The sequence below is a fragment of the Aspergillus mulundensis genome, assembly GCF_003369625.1.
Source record: "Aspergillus mulundensis strain DSM 5745 chromosome Unknown scaffold_11, whole genome shotgun sequence".
Lineage (NCBI taxonomy): Eukaryota > Fungi > Ascomycota > Eurotiomycetes > Eurotiales > Aspergillaceae > Aspergillus > Aspergillus mulundensis.
The window spans coordinates 593,203-614,250 of NW_020797899.1; the positions used below are offsets into that span (position 1 = coordinate 593,203).

Below are 21,048 nucleotides of genomic sequence, written 5' to 3' on the forward strand. Positions count from 1 at the left end.
CCTCTATTTCCTTCTTGCTGTTTTATTTCATTTGTTTTTTGTGCCGCCAAATGATTTGCCTACGAACCGGAGCATGCGCTATGGTTATGATGTATATCTAGATTAATAGATCAAAATTCTTACCTCCAGGTACAGCGTTCATATCCATACAGTTTACCCGCCGACGCTGCTGTGAGATCATCGTCATGATCTATTCCAGTTAAGTCAGGTCATCCCACGGTCTAACCAAGTCTACAGCGGAGACTAACACTCGAGCCACTAGGCCCTTGGGCTCTTGGAAGCTGGTTCAGTGGGCCCGTTTCCGGCGCTGAAAGACTTGCCCATTTAGGCAAAATAGCCAACTGGGGATCTAATCTCCAATTTATAAAGCAGATGTCTTCTCGTTTGTCGCTGCACGGATTAATCTTGTATCGTGGACGTTACCGGTATCAACATGGCCGCAAGCGGAGAGATACAGCCAGAACAACAACAACCACAATCGCAGCAACCCCGCGATATTGGAGACGCTGAAAAGGCCGAGTTCTCACGCTCTGACTTGCGGGGAAGCGGCTCTATCGATAATAGCAATGCAAATGACACCAGCACCCCAGTTGAGCGCTGGAATTATCCTCGCTCCAACATAGTCAAGACAGCCGCAACGTTCTGGGCGTTCCTGGTCATGGGCGCAAACGATTCAGCATATGGAGTGAGCTATCTCCATAATCTAAATGACTCCTGCTAACTCCCCCAGCCTCTCCTCCCATACGTGAGTATACCGCCAACTCACCACCACGTTTCCGTCTAATCCACCCACCAGCTCGAAGATCACTACAATCTTTCCTACACAGTCGTTTCGCTCGTCTTTCTCTCCCCGATAGGCGGATATACCCTGGCAGCAGTAACAAACAACACGCTCCACCAGCACCTCGGCCGGCGCGGCATCGCCTGGCTCTCGCCTGGCTGCCATCTCCTCGCCTACGTCGTCAACTGCGTGCACCCCCCGTACCCCGTGCTCGTTGTGTCATTCATCTTCGCCGGACTAGGGAACGGGCTCGCGGATTCCGCGTGGAACGCCTGGATCGGGAACATGGAGGATTCAAACCAGATGTTAGGGCTGTTGCACGGCGTTTACGGGCTCGGCGCCGTGATGGCGCCGCTTGTTGCGACGAGCTTGATTACCGAGGCCGGAGTGGGCTGGTACTATTTCTATTATATCATGGTGAGCCGCTACTAGCAATATTGCACTGATTGTTGCTAACGGCATGTACTAGGTCGCCTGCGCAGCAATCGAACTAGCATCCTGCCTTTGGGCCTTCTGGGACTCCGACGCCGCGGCCTTCAAAGCTGAGTCCGAACGCACCCAGACAACCGACCCAGACGAGCAAGGCGGCGTCCGCCGCGCCCTCTTCATCCCCAAGTACGCAAGAGTCACCTGGCTCCTCTCGTTCTTCCTGCTCGGGTACGTCGGCGCCGAAGTCGCCATCGGCGGGTGGGTCGTAACCTTCCTCATGCGCGTGCGCGACGGCGCAGAATTCGCCAGCGGCATGGGCTCAACGGGGTACTGGCTGGGCATCACAGTCGGCCGGGTGGTGCTGGGCTTCGTGACGCCGCGAATCGGCGAGAAGCTAGGCATCGCAATCTACCTGCTCCTGTCGATTGCGTTCGCGCTGATCTTCTACCTCGTGCCGAACTTCTATGCGTCCGTCATCGCCGTCTCGTTCCAGGGGTTCTGGCTTGGCCCGATGTTTCCCGGGGCTGTTGTTGTCGCTACGAGGTTGTTGCCCAGGGCGCTGCATGTTAGTGCGATTGGCTTTGCGGCGGCGTTTGGGGCCAGCGGTGCGGCGGTCTTGCCGTTTGCTGTTGGGGCTGTGGCGCAGGCGAGGGGCGTTGAGGTGCTTCCGCCTTTTGCGATTGCGTTGTCGGGTGGGATTTTGATCCTTTGGTGTGGGTTGCCGAGGATGGGAAAGCGGTAGCTTCTCAGGATGGAAGGGGTTGGGAAGTTGTCTTTGATGCGGTCAGCAGGGGAGGTATGCCATTGTCCGTCTATGGGAATCTGGATCTCCAGAAACCAGTACATAATCGTTGCATCTTGTACATACTAGTTCACCACCTGTCTATAAAAGCGAGACTTGGAAAAGGTGTCCACGGGTATACACTTAGCTTCCAAACAAACAGATCAAGTCGCTCCACCGTGACCGTACCTACTCCCGAGCATCAGATCCTTAAATAAATAACAAGGTCAAGCCCACGCCTGTGAATCCATGGGCCGAATACAGTTCCCGACCAGGCACAAACTCAATATTCCGGACTGGCGCCCCGAGTCCACTAAACCGCCAAGACGCGCCCTAGATGTCTAACAAATCGCCAAAATCCACTTTGAAGCTATATCCAATGCCGGCGCGCCGTCTCGCGTTTGGGTCCATCTTAAGTTTGGGCATAGGGTTTAAATTCCGACCGTATCGTTTGATCCTAGGTACGGAGTAACGATGCAGATACAGAAAGGGTCTCCTTATCGCGAAGTGGATACTACCCCAGAGCCCATATGCCCCGTTTACAAGGCTAGGCTACTTTGTACGGAGTATGGAGCATATATACTTGGATATACATAAAGCTAGGCGAACCATAGACACCCAGCCACGCAGCTGTGCAACGAGGATCGGATATGATTGAATGATTCGGTAAGGGAGGAAGGACGTCATGGCCCAGCGGCCAAGTGTCTCAGATAATTATAGAACAGGGAAGGCAGGCAGGCAGGTCAGATCGTGAGACACCAGCTACCTCTCCGTGTTTAAATTTCACCTCACCCCATCCCTGTTCCCTTCTTTTCCATCTCTCGTCCATCAAAGCCATTTCGTATAAAGGCCTTGTTTAAATCAGAATCATCGATCCACTCACTCGCCTCTCGCTCGCTTTACGACTCCAACCAAACCACACTCTCTCCCAACCAACCAACCAACCGAACCAGAAAATGTCTACAACAACCTCCACCTCCGCAGCCGCAACCTGCACCGGCAACGCCTGGGTCCTCCCCGTCCAAGACATCGCCTGCGCCGTGCGCTCCACATCCGGAAACTACTCCTCGATAATGGACAAATGCTGCGGCGTCGCAGACGTGGAATCCTACAACGACGACTGCGGCCTCTACTGTCTGGCACAGGAACAATCGGGCGACGACCTGCTGAAATGTATCCAGGACAACGGCGCCGGCGACAGTGATGTCTTTTGCGGAGGGGGGAATCTCACACAGACGGCTACGGCTGCTGTGCCGAGTTCGACGGGCGGGAGTGATGATGGGAATGCGACGAGCACGGGGGATGCGGCGGAGCCCTCGGATACGGGGAATGCGGCGCCCGCGCTTGTTGCGGCGCCTGTGAGTAAGGCGGGCTTGGGGGTTTTGGGGATGTTGTTTGCTTCGGTGGTTTTGGGGGTTGTTGTTTAAGCTACGATAAGCTTTGGTGCTTGCTTAGGTGACCTCCGGACGTTGCGGTCGTCTGATTATGGTGCATAGGGGGATGTTGGTGACTTGTGAATTTGTTTCGGGTTTCGTTGTATTATATTCTGACTGCCTGCTTGTGGATGGGCTGGTTATGTCGAGCTTTTTGCTTATGCTTATGGTTATGGCTACGGTACTATGGATGAGATGGATTAATTAATGGGTTTATTAGCTTGTTTAGTACGAGATACTTCTGTGACACTTGGGTTGGTACCCCAGTTTTTCTATCTGTTTGCTTCGTGATACTGTGTTTGCTCTGCAGGCCATTTTGAAATAATATTATATTAAATTAAGGTGGTATCACCCTATCTATAGATCTATATTCTATGAACCATTATATACCCTTCTACCATACTCCTTTTCTAGTCAAGCCTCGTCGCTGACTCGCTATAGTCCCCTCTTCATCTTCCACCGCAGAATAAACGCAGCGAAGGGGAACAAGATAAGCGAGATTCCAATCCAAGCGAAGAGAACCCCAAAATCAAGGCCGATCTTCGAATGCGTGCCGAAGAGGATCGTCCGCAGCGCATTAACAATCCGATGCAACGGCCATGCATAACCCCATTTGAAGAAACCGGGGGCAACATCCAACGCATAGAAACCCGACGAGACGTTCGTGATGACCCAGAAGATCAAGAACAGCGCGCTGTACGGGAATCCCAGAATCATAGACATATTCTCAAGCGGGAACCCGAGCGCGCCCATACCAACCCAATTCAGCATCCAGAAGACAACGAACGAGCCCTTGCCGTATGCATTGGGGTTATTCGCGGAGACGGTATCGGGGGCTGGATCATTCGAGAACGGAATCTGGAAGGCGAGCGAGACGAACGAGTAGAAGAGCGAGAGGAAGAAATACGTGCAGATACTCGAGCAGACGCGCCAGACCAGCCACTGCGGGATCTTGAGCGTCTTCCCGTTCTCGTTCGGCTTCATGAACATCCCGTGCACGGGCATCATGAAGGGGAAGTTGAAGAACGACAGGATGATCAGGTAGATGAGCCCGATTGTGACGGAGGGGGTTGCGGCGGCCGGGGCGAAGGGGCGGAGGTCGAGGGTGTTGAATGCGATGGCGGGATTGATGGCTTGCGGCGGAACGGACGTGAGATTCGTCGACTGCGACGTGAGATTGCGCACCCATTCGAACCCGAAGGAGGCGCGCAGCTGCAGCTCGAAGGAGTTGAGGGAGGGGGTGATGTAGTTGGCGAAGGTGGTTTCGTCGCGGGCGGAGATGATGACGAATTGCGCGGCGTCGGAGGGGGTATAGGAGGTGTTGCCGCTGGATACCGCGTCGCGGAGGAGGGTTGTGGCGTCGGGGTTGACGATGATGGCGGCCCAGCAGTGCTCGTCGTAGACGGCTTGGACGACTGCGACGGGGTCCTCGAAGTCAGCGGCGGGTTTTATGGTGTAGCCCAGGTTCTGCTTTGACTCGCTCGACGTCGCGATTTGTCTTGCCAGATCGGTGACGGCGGGTCCGACGAGCGCATCTTGCGAGTTGTCGAAGTCCACCACCCACACCTTGAGGTTGGAAACTTTGTCATCGGAATGGAACTGGACGGCCCAGTAGAGGGAGAGGACGCAGAGAATGAAGGTGCAGAGGAGCAGCGCTGGAACGTCGCACAGTCAGCTTTGCTTGCATGGTCAGTGTAACGCAGGGATTACCTGTGCGGCCCCATTTGAAGAAGACCTTGTTGCGAGTGGACTTGAGAGCTGGGTCCCAGAAGCCGACGGCCTCAGGGGTCTCTTTTTCTCCGTCCTCAGCGTCAGCACTCATTTTGGCGGCGATGGAATGAAATGCACCGGAAAAGAAAGAATGAGGGGGGCAGTTCGTTACATATAAGGCTCGGCCCAGGTCGGCCGCATTCGGACCCCCTTGGGCCCACGGCGTCCGAAAACTCGTCCGTCATTCCAGAATCCATGGGCGTAAACAGTGGACACGGATAAGATCCGGGCGGAGATGGGATTACCAAGCGCTGGTGTCGCAATGGCTTGGCTTGGCGTTGCTTATCGATAGCCTCTGCCGCTTACCCGGCCGGATTTCACCAAGTTCCACGGGCAACTCTCTCCTGGCTGACCACTGAAAGTCCTCTATCGACGTCTGCATCGTCATCAGCCGGCATGCTCGGGCAACATCAGCTATCCCGAATTTCACGATGGATACAGCTCCGTTATGTGTTGCTGCCTTCGACCTCGAATTGATCTCTGTGCGGCTGTCGATCTTGATCATGCAGTCACCAATGACACGCGTCTAACAATCCTGCTTGATCGAGCCCCCCGCGAGCGCAATTCGATAGTATCTTCCGATCTGCGCCTAACCACTGTGACAATCCGATGACATCGAGATCGCCATCGCTGTCGATGAGAACATCAACGAGGCGGACTATGCTCTGATCAACAAGGCATTGCTTGTATGCGTAACCAAACGCGAATGAGTCGAATGGGCCACACTTGCTCCTCGATGACCCAGCAGCCGCCGATTGCCGCAGACAGAATAGGATTGATCAGCCTCAGCGGAGGTACGTGGGAGGAGTCGGTCGTTTGACGAGACCTCCCATTGTGTGACCGCGATTAGGCAATCCGACCTTTCACTGCGAGTCAGTCCGTTTGTCTTTTCGAGGCACGTTTTTATTCGAGAAAATCGTCGTCTCTAGAAAGGCATACCAGAAAGGCATCATAACGCAAAATCCTTCCGCAGCGGGGCTCCATAGGATGAACCCAGTAACCTGTCGGATAAAGCTTGATGATGCAGATGCAGCTTTATTCTCGTCTACAAACCGATGCATCTGACTTGCGAGGCTCTGTTTGGGAATCGGGTCCAACCCTCTCAAGTTTTCTTGAGGATGCGTCGATACAGATAGGCTTTACAGAGACCAAGATCATCATCATCGTGATTCAGCATCGTTGGAACTTGGCACTCCACTTCATCCCATGAACCTCAGAAGCCGAATATCTAGATAACCCCTGCGGTGTGCTGCTGGTCGTCGAGACTGTGGAACGCAGTCGGTGGTCTTTCAGCACGTTAAAGGCCTGAATCCGCATCAGGGCAAGCTGAAACAATCTATGAACGTGATGATCGAGCATTGGCCTAACAATCCCATTGCATTTCCAAATGAATCCTCGAAACCATTGGATAAAAGGCGAAATTTCGCCTTTTGTGCATTTGACCCTCACATAACACTGCCCTTGTCCACAATGACAGGCGATCCTGCATATATTAGCATCGAACAAAGGTGGTATCTGGCTCTCGCTAAAGAGCCGTCCTACATTTGGTTGTTCGAGCGCTTATCCTTGGAAAGGATCTAATCCTCTCTTAGTTCTCTTCTCGATTCATTGGATTAGCATCGAAGGGTCCGGTATGAAAGCACGCTTCTTCCCGACAACGCCAACGATTTTTATGATACTTGAGCCTTCTGAAGCCCTAAGAGCAGACCTTGAGTGTGCATTGGACTCATCTTTTGTAGGCATTAGGTTGCTGCAGTTCCTAAGGAGCTCACCAAAGACGGGACACCGTCGACGAGGTTACAGTGCACTTGGTACTTGACACAAACGCTCGGTCGGTTGAAAGTCCTCTGGCTCGAGAAGAATCAGTTCGCCTAGTCCCTTGCCACAATCTTCTTTTTCGCGAAGCCCAAGCCAGGATTTACCGCGGCGAAAGGTCAACGCTACGAGCTTTTAGACGGAGCTTTCCCGCACGGTAATATTTACCGCAATCATTTGCTGGACATGTCGCCAATGAAGACAATATACGTGTTTACGCTTGTTGATATACCACGAGGGCTTAATGTTGGTAGTTGTCAGTTGGAGAGCTGTAGGACTCCAACGCATAGACCTGCCAAAAGTGGAATCGATCCTCCACGCCGCATCGCGACCAAGACCTAGGCTGCAGTATAAACTTTAGATTATCGCAGTTGCCTCCAATCAGAAGCAGGAAGGTATCTGTGAGTGATTGAAGGATGTCATGGTACCTAGATATCGCTCGTGACCCACTTGTTCCCCGCAAAGTCTGATTTTTTCCGCGCCAGAAGCTCCTCCATGACGATGTGCCCAGCCTCTTTCTTGACTCTTTATATCAGCTTCGCATCGGCCTCCGACATGTCCTAAAATAATTTCATCAGCCAGAACGCCATGGACGAAGCCCAGCCCAAGCCCGTCAAGGGCGACCACAGCGTCGAGGAGCAGGACCTGGCCGCCATGGGCCACGTCCAGGCTCTGTCGCGCAAATTCAGCCTCTGGAGCATGCTCGCCTTGGCCTTCTGCGTGCTTGGCACCTACTCTACCTTTGCTCAAGGCCTCAGCAGCGGCCTCACAAATGGCGGTTCCATCACCATCTTATGGGGTCTTGTTCTTGTGACCGTCTGCAACCTCTGCGTCGCTGTCTCGCTCGGCGAACTCACCAGCAGTATGCCGACTGCGCTTGGGCAGGCATATTGGGTGTGCCGGCTGTGGGACACACCATGCGGCCGCTTTCTGTCGTACATGACGGCATGGATCAACACCTTTGGCTGGTGGACCTTGACGGCGTCGCAAGTCGCTTTCATGACAGAATTCTTGCTGGGCATGAAGACCATGTTTGATCCGGACTGGGATGGCGCAGACAAGGGATGGCTTCAATTTGTCGTCTATATAGCCGTCGTCTTCGTCCTGACGCTGACCAACGTTGTCAGCTGCCGGTCCGAGAAGGTCCTCCCTTGGCTCAACAACTTCGTCGGAATCTGGTTCACAGCTTTATTCGTGGTTCTCTCTCTCGCACTTCTCATCTCCGTCGGTGTCAAGTCAGAGCTAACCTTCCAACCCGCCTCTTTCGCTTTCGGACAATGGATGAACCGCACCGGCTGGTCCGACGGCGTCGTCTGGTTTACCGGCCTTGTGCAAGCCGCGTACGGCCTCACGGCCTTCGACGCAGTAATCCACATGGTCGAGGAGATGCCATCGCCGCGTCGCAACGCCCCGCGCGTTATCTGGCTCGCCGTCTTATTAGGCGCCATTACCGGCTTCATCTTCATGCTCATCTGCCTGTTCTGCATCCAAGACATCAACACCGTCGTCGACGCGAACCTGCCCTTTATCGAACTCATGCAGGAGACTGTTGGACTCCAGGGCGCTGCTGTCTTGCTTGCGCTATTCATCTTCAACGGCCTGGGCCAGGGTATCAGTATCCTTACCACAGCCTCACGGCTTACCTGGGGATTTGCCAGAGACGGTGGACTCCCGTTTAGCCCGTACTTCGCACACATCGACCCAACCTGGAAAGCGCCCGTCCGCGCTCTCTGGATGCAAGGGTTCCTCATTGCGCTGGTGGGAATCCTCTACCTCTTCGCCAGCACTGTCCTCGACGCCATCTTAAGCGTCAGCACAATCGCCCTGACAATTTCCTACGGTATCCCGATCGCTGCGCTCCTCTACGTCGGCCGAGACACGCTTCCGCCTGGCCCATTCAGACTAGGTCGCTGGGGCACTCCGGTTAACTGGGTCAGCATCGTGTACTGTGCTGTGACGACAGTCTTCTTCTTCTTCCCTGGGAGCCCGGACCCCGAACCCGCGGATATGAACTACGCCATTGCGGTTTTCGGCGTCATGTTGGTTGTTTCGATTGGGTTCTGGTGGGTGCAGGGAAAGAGCATGTATTTGAGGACGGAGGATGCGATGGCGCAGATGATTTTCGCGAGGAGGTTGGAGGCTGAGGGGGAGGTTGGCCATGCGGGGAGGGAGAAGGAGTCGTGATTAACCTTGTAGGTGCTGTGTCGCTATTTCCAAATACAGACTTTCTACTTACTGTTTAGACTTATCCTAAGAGATATGCGTAATCATCATGCGTAATCATCATGATCTGAGAATATGTTTCTCCATCAGAACCCACAAGTAACCGCCTTGATTTCTTCGGCAACCTTGGAAGCATCTGCACCACAGCGGGGTGTCTCGGACAGCCCGAGTCATGCCATGACCATGCAGGAGAATTACTGAGTCAATGCTATACTACAGGTGCATTATTACTCAGGCATCGGGGTATACCCCGCATACCTATCCGGAGGTGCAGATATTAAACCAGTTCTTGGAGCGGCGCGATCTGCAGCTGGAATAGGCAATTTTCCGGTCGCTGCCAGTGGCCAGAATTATAAATTGTCCTGGCCTGATGTCACTATCTCAATATGTATTCTGCCAGAATCGAACTGAAAGTTCCGCATCAACCATAGCCACCATTGCTGTGGCCATTACAGTCGGCATCATGATAGCCCTGCTTCCACTCCTCCTTTCCACGCCAGCTCTAGCAGCCCAGCCCCGGCCTCCATCCCTCACGCCCCGTTTCGACGATGGCCTCGCCCTAACCCCCCAAATGGGCTGGAACACCTACAACCAATACAACTGCTTCCCGAACGAGAGCATCGTGCGCGAGAACGCGCAGGCCCTCATCGACACCGGCCTCGCGGATCTCGGGTACAAGTATGTGACCATCGACTGCGGCTGGGGCGTGGACGAGAGACTGCCCGATGGCACGCTGACCTGGAATCCGGAGACCTTCCCAAGCGGGTTCCCGGCCATTGGGGAGTGGCTGCATGGGTTGGGTCTCCTGTTTGGGGTCTATGGGGACTCTGGGATTTTGCTCTGTGGGAGTCCGCCGAATAGTACGGGGAATCTGTGTATGTTCTTTCTTTCTTACTTGGAACCTAGTGGTACTGGAGGGCTATACTGACGGCTGGCTATCTACTAGACTATGAGGATATCGACGCAAAGACGTTTGCTGAATGGGGCGCCGACTCACTCAAATGTACCATAACCACCCATGCCCTCCCTACCACATCCAATAGGGTATGCTATGCTAACAGTCCCAGACGACAACTGCTACTCCGACGCCGCAACAAACTACCCAAACGTCAACTACGCCCCCTCCACCTCCCCAGAGCCCCGCTTCGCCAACATGTCCTCCTACCTCCAAACCCTCGACCGCCCAATCCTCTTCCAAGTCTGCGAATGGGGCATCGATTTCCCCGCCCTCTGGGCCCCAGCAATCGGACACTCCTGGCGCATCGGCAACGACATAACACCGCACTGGCGCTCCATCTTCCGCACGCTCAACCAAGCCGTGCCGCAAACGGACTTCGCGGGCCCAGGCCAGTGGCCCGATCTCGATATGCTCCTTGTCGGACTGGACGGCGTGCTGACCGTCCCCGAGGAACAGACGCATTTTAGCATGTGGGGGATCCTGAAGAGCCCGTTGACGATTGGGGCGAAGATTCCTGGGATGAGGGGGAGTTCGCTTGAGACCCTGCGGAATGAGGATGTTATTGGGTTTAATCAGGATGGGATGGGGGTTAGTGCGGCTCTCAAAAGGAGGTATACGGATGAGGGGTATGAGGTTTGGAGTGGGCCGTTGGAGGGGGGACGGGTTGTTGCGGCGGTTGTGAATTGGAGGGGGGAGCGCCGGGAGATTACGCTTGATTTGCCGGATGTTGGGGTGCAGTTTGCCGGGGGGTTGAAGAATGTTTGGAGGGGGGAGAGTGTGGAGGGGGTGAAGACGAGCTATACGGCTGTTGTTGAGGCGCATGGGGTGTTGCTTGTTGAGCTTGGGGAGACGGTTGATGCTGGGGTGTATCCTGGGGATATCTTTGCTACTACGACTGGGTGAGTCCTCTCTGAAATGTGGTTCTTCCTGGGTTGACGTGCTGGCAGCGATACAACGACATTCTCCAATATCTACGGCATAACCTCAAGCACTAACTACACCCTCAACATCACCCTCTCCGAACCAGCTACACGATCAACAAACATATCCATCACGACAAGCAGCAGCAAAAGATCCATCCCCGTCTCCCTCCCCGCAGGCTCCCTCTCAATCTCAACACGTATCAGCCTAACCGCCACCTCCAACAACACCATAACAATCCACAACGCCCCACCCATCACCTCCATAACCCTAACCCCCCCATCCCCAACCTACTACACCGGCACCTCATCCTTCACCCTCACCTCCCCGGCAAAAGCCTACACCTGCCCCTCCCTCTGCACCCCGGCGGGGTCAAAGATAATCGACCTCAGCACATCCAGCTCCGCAACAGCAACGATAACCTCCTCAAGCTCGGGATCCAAGTACCTCGAAATCGACTACATAAACAACGAAGTCGCGTTCGACACAGCGTGGAACTGGGGGTCTAATTCGCGGAATCTCACGATCAGAGTTAATGGGGGTGAGCCGGTGAGACTGGAGGTCCCGCTTTCCGGTCGCCATAGTGAGCTCTTTTCGGAGGGACTGGGGTGGTGGGATTCTGGGAGGCTTGGGGTGCTTACGGGGGGTTGGAAGGAGGGTGTTAATGAGGTTGTGCTTGGGAATGAGGTGCTGGGCGGGTCGAGTTCTTGGGCGCCGGATGTGGTGGGCGTTGCGGTTTTTGATTAGGCCCTTGAGGTTGGGAAGGGATGTATGGAGGTCATGGATAGGTATGGATGTTCGAAGAGGTGGGGAGAAGGAAGGGATTCAGTGAGTGGTACCTGCTGGGATGGGCCTTGAACGCTCGGGCTTTAGGATTCTGTCAGTTAGTGGACATTCATCTGGATATATCCCATTCTGCTGCTTCCGCGACTCGTAACTCCAACTTCAACCCTATCTACTACCTTCTATGGCTTTGGACAGGCTACGCGCAAGACGAGCACCGTATGAATTAGGTATCATACCATGGTATGCTTTGTACTATCGACTCCATCCCAGCTAACGAAACCTCCCCGGCGCCTTAGGTATAAGCCGAATCCTGTGACCATAATCCGCAGCCCTGACTTAGGCACCTCCAGCTAGGTACTCGTACCCTCCATCCTCGTCTCCCCTGCACATTTCTCCCGCCCATCCACGTTCCTCACTTTCACCTTGTCGATATCAAGCTCCTCGATTGTTCGCGCCTGCAGGAGGTCAGTATCAGCATTAGCCACCCCCCGGTCAATAGACTAAATATAGGTACTTGGGTAGCGCCCTGGACATAGGCATACATTGATACAGACGATGCCCGGCTCCACCGGGCCAAGCGCATACACGCTCGTCCCACAGGTCTCGCAGAAGTAATGCGCGACGGGGGTGGCGTTGGGCGTGAAGTGGTAGACCTGAAGGGACGCGGGTCAGCTCCGCTTTTTATACTACCATAGGGTGCTTCCGTTTCCTCTTTGACAAGGGACCGGGTCTTGCTTACGTTGAGCGTATCCTTCGCCAGCGGCCACTCGTGTTGCAGCGTGGCGAACTGCGCAAAGACGAGCAGGTAGCCGTTCATGAAGCATATCGAACCTACCCATGGAAGCTGAGGTCAGCTGAGATAGGTGGGAAATGCGGCAGGTAGGACATGCAGCGCCACGAGTGATCCATCCATATGGCCGGTGTGAAGGGAACCGGACGTACAATTGCAGCTGACCACCTCGAGCTCGTCAACGGGCACTGGCAGTGTAAAGCGGAACTGCACGGCGCCGCAGTGGCAGCTTCCCGTGTAGGGATGGCCTTCGTCGGATGACATTGGATGGTTGGTACCTTAGGTAGTGATACCTCTGGCAAGGGGTGGCTGGATAGGCGGCTGAGCTGAGAGTGGCTGGCTACACACGATAGAAGAGAAACGCAGCTAGAGTCGCATGCAAGCAGACATCGGACAGGGCAGACAGGTCTTTTAAGACCTTCGGATGGGGGATATTTTGGGTTGGGCGTGGGCTGGACGCTATATCGACTTCAAGGATCTTTGGATGAGACAAAGACTACAGTACGGGAAGCATGATTGATACTCAGACTACCACGCGCCCGAGTCGGTTGGCTATACATCCTTTCTTTGTTCTGAGCACGGAGCTCCGTATGGGGCGTTGCTTCTGCGCTTTCAACATTACGCGTAGCTAGGCATAACTCAGGCTAGTCCCGCCGAGGGATGTACTGAATGGACGATATGTTCTAGGGAAGTGACATTGATTCCCTTTTTCTCCTTTTCAGTAGCTTGACTCCAGGCCTAGCGAGTTAACCGTAGGCATCGTAGGGAATCTAGACGCGCTTTCGGAATGGGCATCTCTGACATAAAGAAGGCTCCGGCCAAGGCCAGATGGTGGAATTGATTTTCCTTTGTCAGGCTCATCTCAGCAGTTGGAATACCTAAGGGGGCCCTCTTGACCACTTTGGCTCATCAGAGCTTATGGTACGGTATGCTTGACTTCCAATCTCGAATTGGGTTCTATAGGGCTCATGCCCTACCGTATCGCTTCAACGTCTCCTCCACCTCATGGGGTCATTCTGATATCATCAAACACTCCTCCCATCCATCTTTTTCAACTTCAACCTATCCAGATCAATGCCTTCAATTGTTCGCGCCTGCAACTATATCAGCCAGTCATCCTGGTTACCATGCAAACAAGAGAAGGAAGGTGAAGCTACATTGACAGCCATCATATCGCTTCCTTCAGGACCCTTTGCATACACACTTGTCCCGCACGTCACGCAGAAGAAGTGCGGGTATTGTTTTGACGCGAAGCGGTATTCCTTTACTCTTCAGCCACTATTGAGCGAAGGATAGGTGTCCCTTCGCGTACCTTCACGGCATCTCCCTCGTGGTCGCATTTCGTATCGGATGCGTTGGGATAAACCATCAAATAGCCGTTCTTTGTGCAGATCGAGCCTGGACACGGTCAAATTCAACATCTCGTTTCTGAATCTTCTAAGGTCGGCATACAGTTACAGCTGACCACCTCCAACTCTTCCAAGGGCGCTGACAGGCTGAAGCTGAATCTGACGGTGCCGCAGTGGCAGCTCCCTTGGTAGGACATCGACATGGCGAACTCGGGGCTCCTGGTGGCTGTCTCTCAGCAAGTGGAAAGCAGCGAGTTCCACAGGCGACAACACGAGATTATATGGTGCCTGCCGAGAAAATGAACAGCTGGCCCTCGTATTCAACGCCAAAGGATCCTCGGCAGGGCGATTCGCTGAGACGAACGGAGTCAGCTCAACTCGTGTCAGACTCTGCGCTGTCAGCAGCTCTATCTAGTGATTTGCGTGCTCTTCATAGATGATCGGGATACCGTACAGCTTCAACCCTGGAGGCTCGAGCGGCTGAGATGTGCCCAGACGTACGGTAGAACCTCGGTCGATTACTCCAACTCATCACGTAACAAAATAGCTGAAAGGCTGGGCAGCCTTGGCTCTGGCGCAAGCCGAGGCATTGCAGTGCATCATCCGTGGAGATGCACGTATGAAAGACTCACTTCGCCGCCGCCCTGTTCAATCAGGTCGTGATCGTGTACGGGATTCCCGACTGCGTCTCTGTGCTCGGGGTGGCCAACACCGAGACAGGGCCCTTGTCCGGGTGCAGAGATCGGCAGTGCAATGCGGGGGACTGAAGGGCATCCCCAGACTGCCCCGCAAACTCCACAACTGTCTCCAGAACTTGCTGCTACCTGCAACTTGCTGACTCGGCCCACTTGCCTGTGTGTGACGAAATGTGGTGCTCGGGGTATCATTGTCCGAAACAAACACTCTCCCTGCATGCCCTGTGCGGTGCGGAGGCCCGTGGGGGGAGGGGGCCTTGGAGAATTGTATGACGTCCTGATTGCGAGGTATAAATGATGCATCACCAGCTGGAAGAGCTTACTTCTCAGCAGTGAAGACAGACACGACACAACCATGTCTCTGTCGATTGCCTCGGTAACCTTTGAGCACCACCGCTCAGCCCTGGGGATTGGGGAACCGTCTCCGAGGATTTCCTGGCGGTTCGATGGTACCGTTTCGAACTGGACGCAATCTGCTTATGAGCTCGAGATACAAAGAGCCGGCGAAGCGAGCACCTTCCGCGTCAACTCGTCCGACTCTGTCCTGGTGCCTTGGCCCGCCGACCCCCTGCAATCCGGTGAAGAGGCAACCGTTCGAGTTCGAGCATTCGGACACTCAAACCAACCTGGCTCGTCTTGGTCAGAGCCTGTTACGGTGGAACCCGGTCTGCTAAGTGCAGATGACTGGCAAGGTGCTGTGGCTATTGTCTCTGATCGCGAGACGGAGGTCAATGCGACGCATCGACCGATCTACTTTAGAAAAGACTTTGACGTTGATGAGGAGATTCTCTCTGCGAGACTCTACATCACCGCGTTAGGTGTTTATGAAGCCGAAATCAATGGTCAAGCTGTTGGCGACCATGTTCTCGCGCCCGGATGGCAGTCATACACGCATCGACACGAGTACAACACCTACGACGTCACAGACCTGTTGCAAGCCGGCGATAATGCGATCGGAGTCACGGTCGGCGAGGGCTGGTATGCCGGCGCGTTGAGCTGGAACATGATACGGAACATATACGGCGACACCCTGGGCTTTCTGTCGCTACTTTCTATAACCACCGCCAATGGCGAGACAATCTACATACCCAGCGACTCGACGTGGACGTCGTCTACCGGCCCTATTGTTGCATCGGAGATCTACAACGGCGAGACGTACGATTCGACTCAGGAAATTGAGGGCTGGTCCGAGCCGGGCTTTGATGCGTCCGACTGGCTAGGTACGCACGAGGTTGAGTTTGATAAGAGCGTCCTTGCTGCTCCGGATGCACCTCCTGTCCGACGGATTGAAGAGCGCAAGCTGGAGAATGTCTTCAAGAGTGCTTCAGGCAAGACAGTGCTGGACTTCGGACAGAACCTCGTTGGCTGGTTGCGTGTTCGAGTCAAAGGCCCACAGGGAAGCACGGTCAGCTTCCTTCATACCGAGGGTAGGATACCAACCACCGTCCATTAAGTCCTATTCGATGCCGTAGATGCTAACGGTTGTAGTAATGGAAAACGGCGAAGTCGCAACGCGTCCCCTCCGCAACGCCAAAGCAACAGACAACCTGACTCTCTCCGGGGACGACCAGGAATGGGAGCCCTCCTTTACCTTTCACGGCTTCCGATTCGTGCAAGTCACTGGATGGCCTGAGGAGACCGAACTGGACGCCGACTCGGTAACAGCCATCGTGATAAACAGCGACATGGAGCAGACCGGGTTCTTCAACTGCTCGAATCCCTTGCTCAACAAGCTGCACGAGAACATCATCTGGTCGATGCGCGGAAACTTCTTCTCTATTCCAACGGACTGTCCCCAGCGTGACGAAAGGTTAGGCTGGACGGGCGATATCAACGCCTTCGCACGCACTGCCAACTTCATCTATGATACCGCGGGCTTTCTCCGCGGGTGGTTGAAGGATGTACACTCCGAGCAGCTAGAGAATAACTGTATGTCGACCCTCCCTCAGACCACCGGATTTCAGTACTAACGAAGCCCAAGACGCACCCCCCTTCGTAATCCCCAACGTCCTGGCGGGCTGGGGCAGCGCGGCCTCCATCTGGGGCGACGCAATAGTCGGCGTCCCTTGGGCGCTATTCCAAACCTACGGCGACAAGGGCATGCTGGCAGAGCAGTACGCTGGGGCACAACTCTGGCTGGACAAGGGCATCCTGCGCAACGAAGCCGGGCTCTGGAACCGCTCGTCGTTCCAGTTTGCAGACTGGCTCGACCCCCTTGCGCCGCCTGACAGCCCGGGAGATGCCACAACAAACAAGTACCTTGTGTCAGACGCGTACTTGATTCACAGTACCGAAATGGTGGCGAATATCTCGGCTTATCTGGAATACAGCGAAGAGGCCGAAAAATACGCCGCTGATCGGGTGAACCTCACACGGGCGTTCCAGAGAGCTTGGATCTCGAATAATGGCACAGTCGCAAATGAGACGCAGACTGGGCTGACACTACCGCTGTACTTCAAACTATTTGCGCAGCCATCGCACTACACGGCGGCTGCATCGCGCCTCGTGGATATCATCGAGGAAAACGACTACAAAGTCGGCACCGGCTTTGCAGGAACGCATCTCCTCGGCCACACACTATCGCAGTACAACGCCTCAAGCACATTCTACAACACTCTCCTGCAAGAAGACGTGCCCGGCTGGCTGTTCCAAGTCCTCATGAACGGGACAACAACCTGGGAGCGCTGGGATAGCATCCTCGCCAACGGGAGCGTCAACCCCGGTGAGATGACAAGCTTCAACCACTACGCCGTTGGAAGTGTGGGCGCATGGATGCACGAGAATATCGGCGGGTTGAAGCCGCTCACGCCCGGATGGAAGCGCTTTGCGGTCGATGTCAGGGTTGGTGGGGATCTCACCAGTGCGAACGAGAGGTTTGTTAGTCCGTATGGCGTTGTGGAGAGTAGTTGGAGGGTGGAGAATGGGCTGTTTAGGTTGGCTGTGAGAGTGCCGCCGAATAGTGAGGCCGTTGTGACTCTCCCTGGGATGACAAGAAGTGGGAGGAAGCAGGTCACTGTTGGGTCTGGGGTGCATCGGTTTGAGAGTTCGCTGGGTTAAGGGTTGATACCATCCAGCACTAGGAATTATGGCCGAATATAAGTGGCTTCAGAGCTTCTTGGGGCAATATGCTGCTCTTGAAGGGTGGCCATGGATAGGACTGGTAGTCAACTTGGATCTGCAAACCAGATGCATGGATGTTTATGAACTCCTGGCCACATGCTGTTTACTGGATGTACCTATCATAGCTGTGTGGACTAAGTAAGTCCTGTCCCTGCAACCTGTATATGCGGCTTTCCTGGCTGTGACTGTTGAAGGATTGGCGTCACAGTACATTGGTGTCCTCCAGGGCTTGGAAGGCGCTTACTGCATCTTACCGTCGTTGGAAGAATCGTTTCTCTGGACCAGGAGTATTAGTTTTTAGCTCACCTTAGCTCAACCCAGTTTACCCCAGCTCGTCCCAGCTCAACCCAGTTTACCCCAACTCACCCCAGCTTTTCTCAGCTTATCCCAGCTCATCCCAGCTCACCCTACCCTGCTTTCCTGTACTTTATCGTCCTGTACCTCGTTGTATCTTACTCTCCACTGTCTATACTCCGTTCAAGTCCTTGCTCCCTATCCCATATGGCCATCTCAAACACTCAACAGCTAATTGCGATATGCGAGCCAACAAGAGAGAGATACTCGGATAGATTCTACCCGTTCACCACCAAGCAGTCGCAGGCCATTAGAAAATGCACATCAATAGGCTTAAAACCGGGTTGTATTGGCAAGAATGGGCCCAAACTCCGCGCACATACCATCCTGACTGGATTCTGGACATACTGCCCAGAGGTCTTCATTCCTTGCGCATCATCCACAAACCCAACGGCGCTCGGGGGTCTCAAATCGGAGGACTATCTCCAAATGATGCTACGATGGTGGGAGCAGGTGGAGCATCCAATGGGATTGACCATGGAAAGTAATGGAGTTGTTTGTCTGGCCAGCCCATGCGGGGATCACTCCGGTACTGTATGTTTGGTATGGTTATGTATCACATCTTGACATCCATTCTTGCACTTCACGTGCATGGCTTCTCCCTTGACCTTCCTCAACCGATCTGCCATCATCCGAACCATCAGCTTCACCCCCTTCGTCAATCTCAATCCACTCGCGTATTCCTTGCTCGCCCGGAGCATACCCTTCAACTCGCAGCCAGCCAAAGATGTTCCGTGTTGCATTTTCCGACGCAGATAGGGCCTTCCCATGTTCGAAAGCTTCATAGTTGACTGCGATGTCCGGCATCACTGGCTCTATCGGCGGCGAGGCCCGTGTAAGGCTGGGCCCTGGCTCAGAGACTTGATGGACCACGCTACCGTCTCGGCAGGTCCACCTCCAGCCCGCATATCGAAGACCATGCCCGATGCAGTCGGCATGCAGGCGGACGTCAATATCGGTGTCTTGAAGAGCTGTGGTGCCGAACGGCGTCCACTGACATATAGGCCACCTAGTGTGACGCTCCTCCTGCGTAAGATAGAGAAGTCGACATTCGTCGGAGCGCAGAATGGAGCCATTCTCTGCTGGGTGGACAGGCTCCTGCATGAATGACTGCATGGTCTGCGACCACGCCGCCGCGTGGGCGTCAGTGGGGATGAGCCCGAAATGGCCGTCTTGTAAGATATCCCTGTGGATATCCAAGATTGCCCCGCCGAGCCATAGGAAGGCAAGGTGCGGAACTCGCCTCATCAGCATGTTGGCCAGAATGCGCGTGTCGGTGACGGGGCTTAGAACGGCAAATATGGACTGCAGCCATGGGTCTACGGCATTGCAGGCTATATCACGCTCGTAGAGGACACTTGAGAGCAGGGAGTGGACCCCTCTTGTATTGCAGCTTAGGGTGAGGAGTTTGTCCAGATGATGAGCTCCCTGCACCCAGGCAAGGTCGAGGTGCTCATTGCCTTGTAATGGCCTCGCTCTACACTTTTGGACAGGGCTTAATGTCAGTCTGGGCAGGACGATCTCTGTGCTGCTGTCACGCGCGAATGGAAGAAGGACCACCGCTGATAATGCTGCATAGCCCTGATCCACAATTCCATGCAACGCGCAATAGTCGCACAGGAAGCGGAAGGCCGCTGCAGCCGGTATGGCTCTATCCGACAGCGAGGACTGGGTGTTGTGATAGGAAAGACCGAATCCTGGTGCTGGCGGAAGAGATATTGACCAAGGCGACCAGAACTTGTCTTTGTCGATGGGGATAAAGGCTTCCCATCCCGTGCCTGTAGCCAGTATAGCAGCCCACCATCTCGCGGCGTCATTACTAGCAGCACCTATATCCACCACAGCAGAATCCTCCTGTTGGAGGTTGTCGCTGTTGGATGCTTTCCTGTGCGTGTATGTGAGTGTGGCTTCTGGCATGATCTCAGCCCAGCGCGCTGAAAGTATATAGCTCCATGCAAGTATCAGCACAGATATGTGGTTCCCCTTAGTGCCGAACCATTCCTGTCGGCTCTGGTCTAGGTCTGAAGACAACCTAAGAGGAGTTGGATCTTTAATTGAGACCGGAATCTGAAGATGACGTTCCAGCGGAGGCATGTTGCAGGATCCCTGCGCCCCCTTCCAAATCGATTCGCCAGAAACAGAGAGATAGCCATAGGTTAGCTTTAGTTCCAGGCCACCTGGAAAGTAAGGCTGATCTAGAAGTGCTGCCTGGAACTGAAAGCAGCTTTGGGGAAATGCTGCCCCTTGAATAGCACGCAGGTAGAGGCTCTGCCATATGCGAAAGCCTTTTGCGTAGACAGCCCGGCGCTCTTCATCGGTAGGAACGGGGCGCTCCGGAGACTTATCCATCCCTACTCAACAAAGCTATGAGGGAGAGGGAAGATGGAACTGCAGATTGAATGAAGAGATCGAACGCAGGCAATCAAAGCTATAAATAAACAGCGCCAAGCGCTTACTAACCAGGCCTCACATCAACCAATCAGCAGTCTGGAACTATAGCAATGTACCCAGGTACCCTAATCATGTAACAACCTTAAGTCCCTTCACACCTGCAGAGACAGGAGGCTGCCATTGCTTCAACGTTCTACCATACTCTACTCGGGCAGGCGAGGCATGTTGGTAACATCGAGAGTGCAGCTGTACGGGTGGTCAGGGCACCAGCTGCATAACACCCAACGTCTTTTCGGAATGTTCAATGTCTCATGGCTGCCTGTTTGGCAGACTTTGAACTGCTTTCGACATCCGTCCGCAGTGCAAGTGTAGTAGGTGTGCTCGTTGTTGGCATGAGAGCAAATAGGGCAGAATCCGCTTCGTCCAGAGCTGGCGGACATTCTACCAATATA

The 21,048-nt window shown here is 54.2% G+C and overlaps 7 protein-coding genes across 7 annotated transcripts; 5 read left to right on the top strand and 2 right to left on the bottom strand.

The window, feature by feature from the left end:
- Positions 1–433: 433 nt before the first annotated feature.
- Positions 434–1,952, top strand: DSM5745_09102 (putative MFS transporter; the record flags this gene model as incomplete). Its single annotated transcript, XM_026751118.1, has 4 exons — positions 434–685; positions 731–745; positions 797–1,198; positions 1,251–1,952. 4 exons carry the CDS (start codon positions 434–436, stop codon positions 1,950–1,952), a joined length of 1,371 nt encoding a protein of 456 aa, XP_026600204.1.
- A 995-nt stretch (positions 1,953–2,947) lies between these two features.
- Positions 2,948–3,418, top strand: DSM5745_09103 (uncharacterized protein; the record flags this gene model as incomplete). Its single annotated transcript, XM_026751119.1, has 1 exon — positions 2,948–3,418. One exon carries the CDS (start codon positions 2,948–2,950, stop codon positions 3,416–3,418), a length of 471 nt encoding a protein of 156 aa, XP_026600205.1.
- Positions 3,419–3,859: 441 nt separating this feature from the next.
- Positions 3,860–5,246, bottom strand: DSM5745_09104 (SNG1 family protein; the record flags this gene model as incomplete). The annotated part of the gene is made up of 2 exons (XM_026751120.1): positions 3,860–5,079; positions 5,135–5,246. The coding sequence occupies 2 exons, from the start codon at positions 5,244–5,246 to the stop codon at positions 3,860–3,862; spliced, it is 1,332 nt and encodes a 443-aa protein (XP_026600206.1).
- Positions 5,247–7,597: 2,351 nt separating this feature from the next.
- DSM5745_09105 (putative amino acid permease family protein) lies at positions 7,598–9,193 on the top strand (the record flags this gene model as incomplete). The annotated part of the gene is made up of 1 exon (XM_026751121.1): positions 7,598–9,193. One exon carries the CDS (start codon positions 7,598–7,600, stop codon positions 9,191–9,193), a length of 1,596 nt encoding a protein of 531 aa, XP_026600207.1.
- A 502-nt stretch (positions 9,194–9,695) lies between these two features.
- DSM5745_09106 (Alpha-galactosidase D) lies at positions 9,696–11,858 on the top strand (the record flags this gene model as incomplete). Its single annotated transcript, XM_026751122.1, has 4 exons — positions 9,696–10,107; positions 10,179–10,235; positions 10,300–11,089; positions 11,138–11,858. 4 exons carry the CDS (start codon positions 9,696–9,698, stop codon positions 11,856–11,858), a joined length of 1,980 nt encoding a protein of 659 aa, XP_026600208.1.
- Positions 11,859–15,086: 3,228 nt separating this feature from the next.
- On the top strand, positions 15,087–17,788 carry DSM5745_09107 (Alpha-L-rhamnosidase; the record flags this gene model as incomplete). Its single annotated transcript, XM_026751123.1, has 3 exons — positions 15,087–16,158; positions 16,220–16,660; positions 16,713–17,788. The coding sequence occupies 3 exons, from the start codon at positions 15,087–15,089 to the stop codon at positions 17,786–17,788; spliced, it is 2,589 nt and encodes an 862-aa protein (XP_026600209.1).
- Positions 17,789–18,754: 966 nt separating this feature from the next.
- On the bottom strand, positions 18,755–20,299 carry DSM5745_09108 (uncharacterized protein; the record flags this gene model as incomplete). Its single annotated transcript, XM_026751124.1, has 1 exon — positions 18,755–20,299. One exon carries the CDS (start codon positions 20,297–20,299, stop codon positions 18,755–18,757), a length of 1,545 nt encoding a protein of 514 aa, XP_026600210.1.
- Positions 20,300–21,048: the final 749 nt, after the last annotated feature.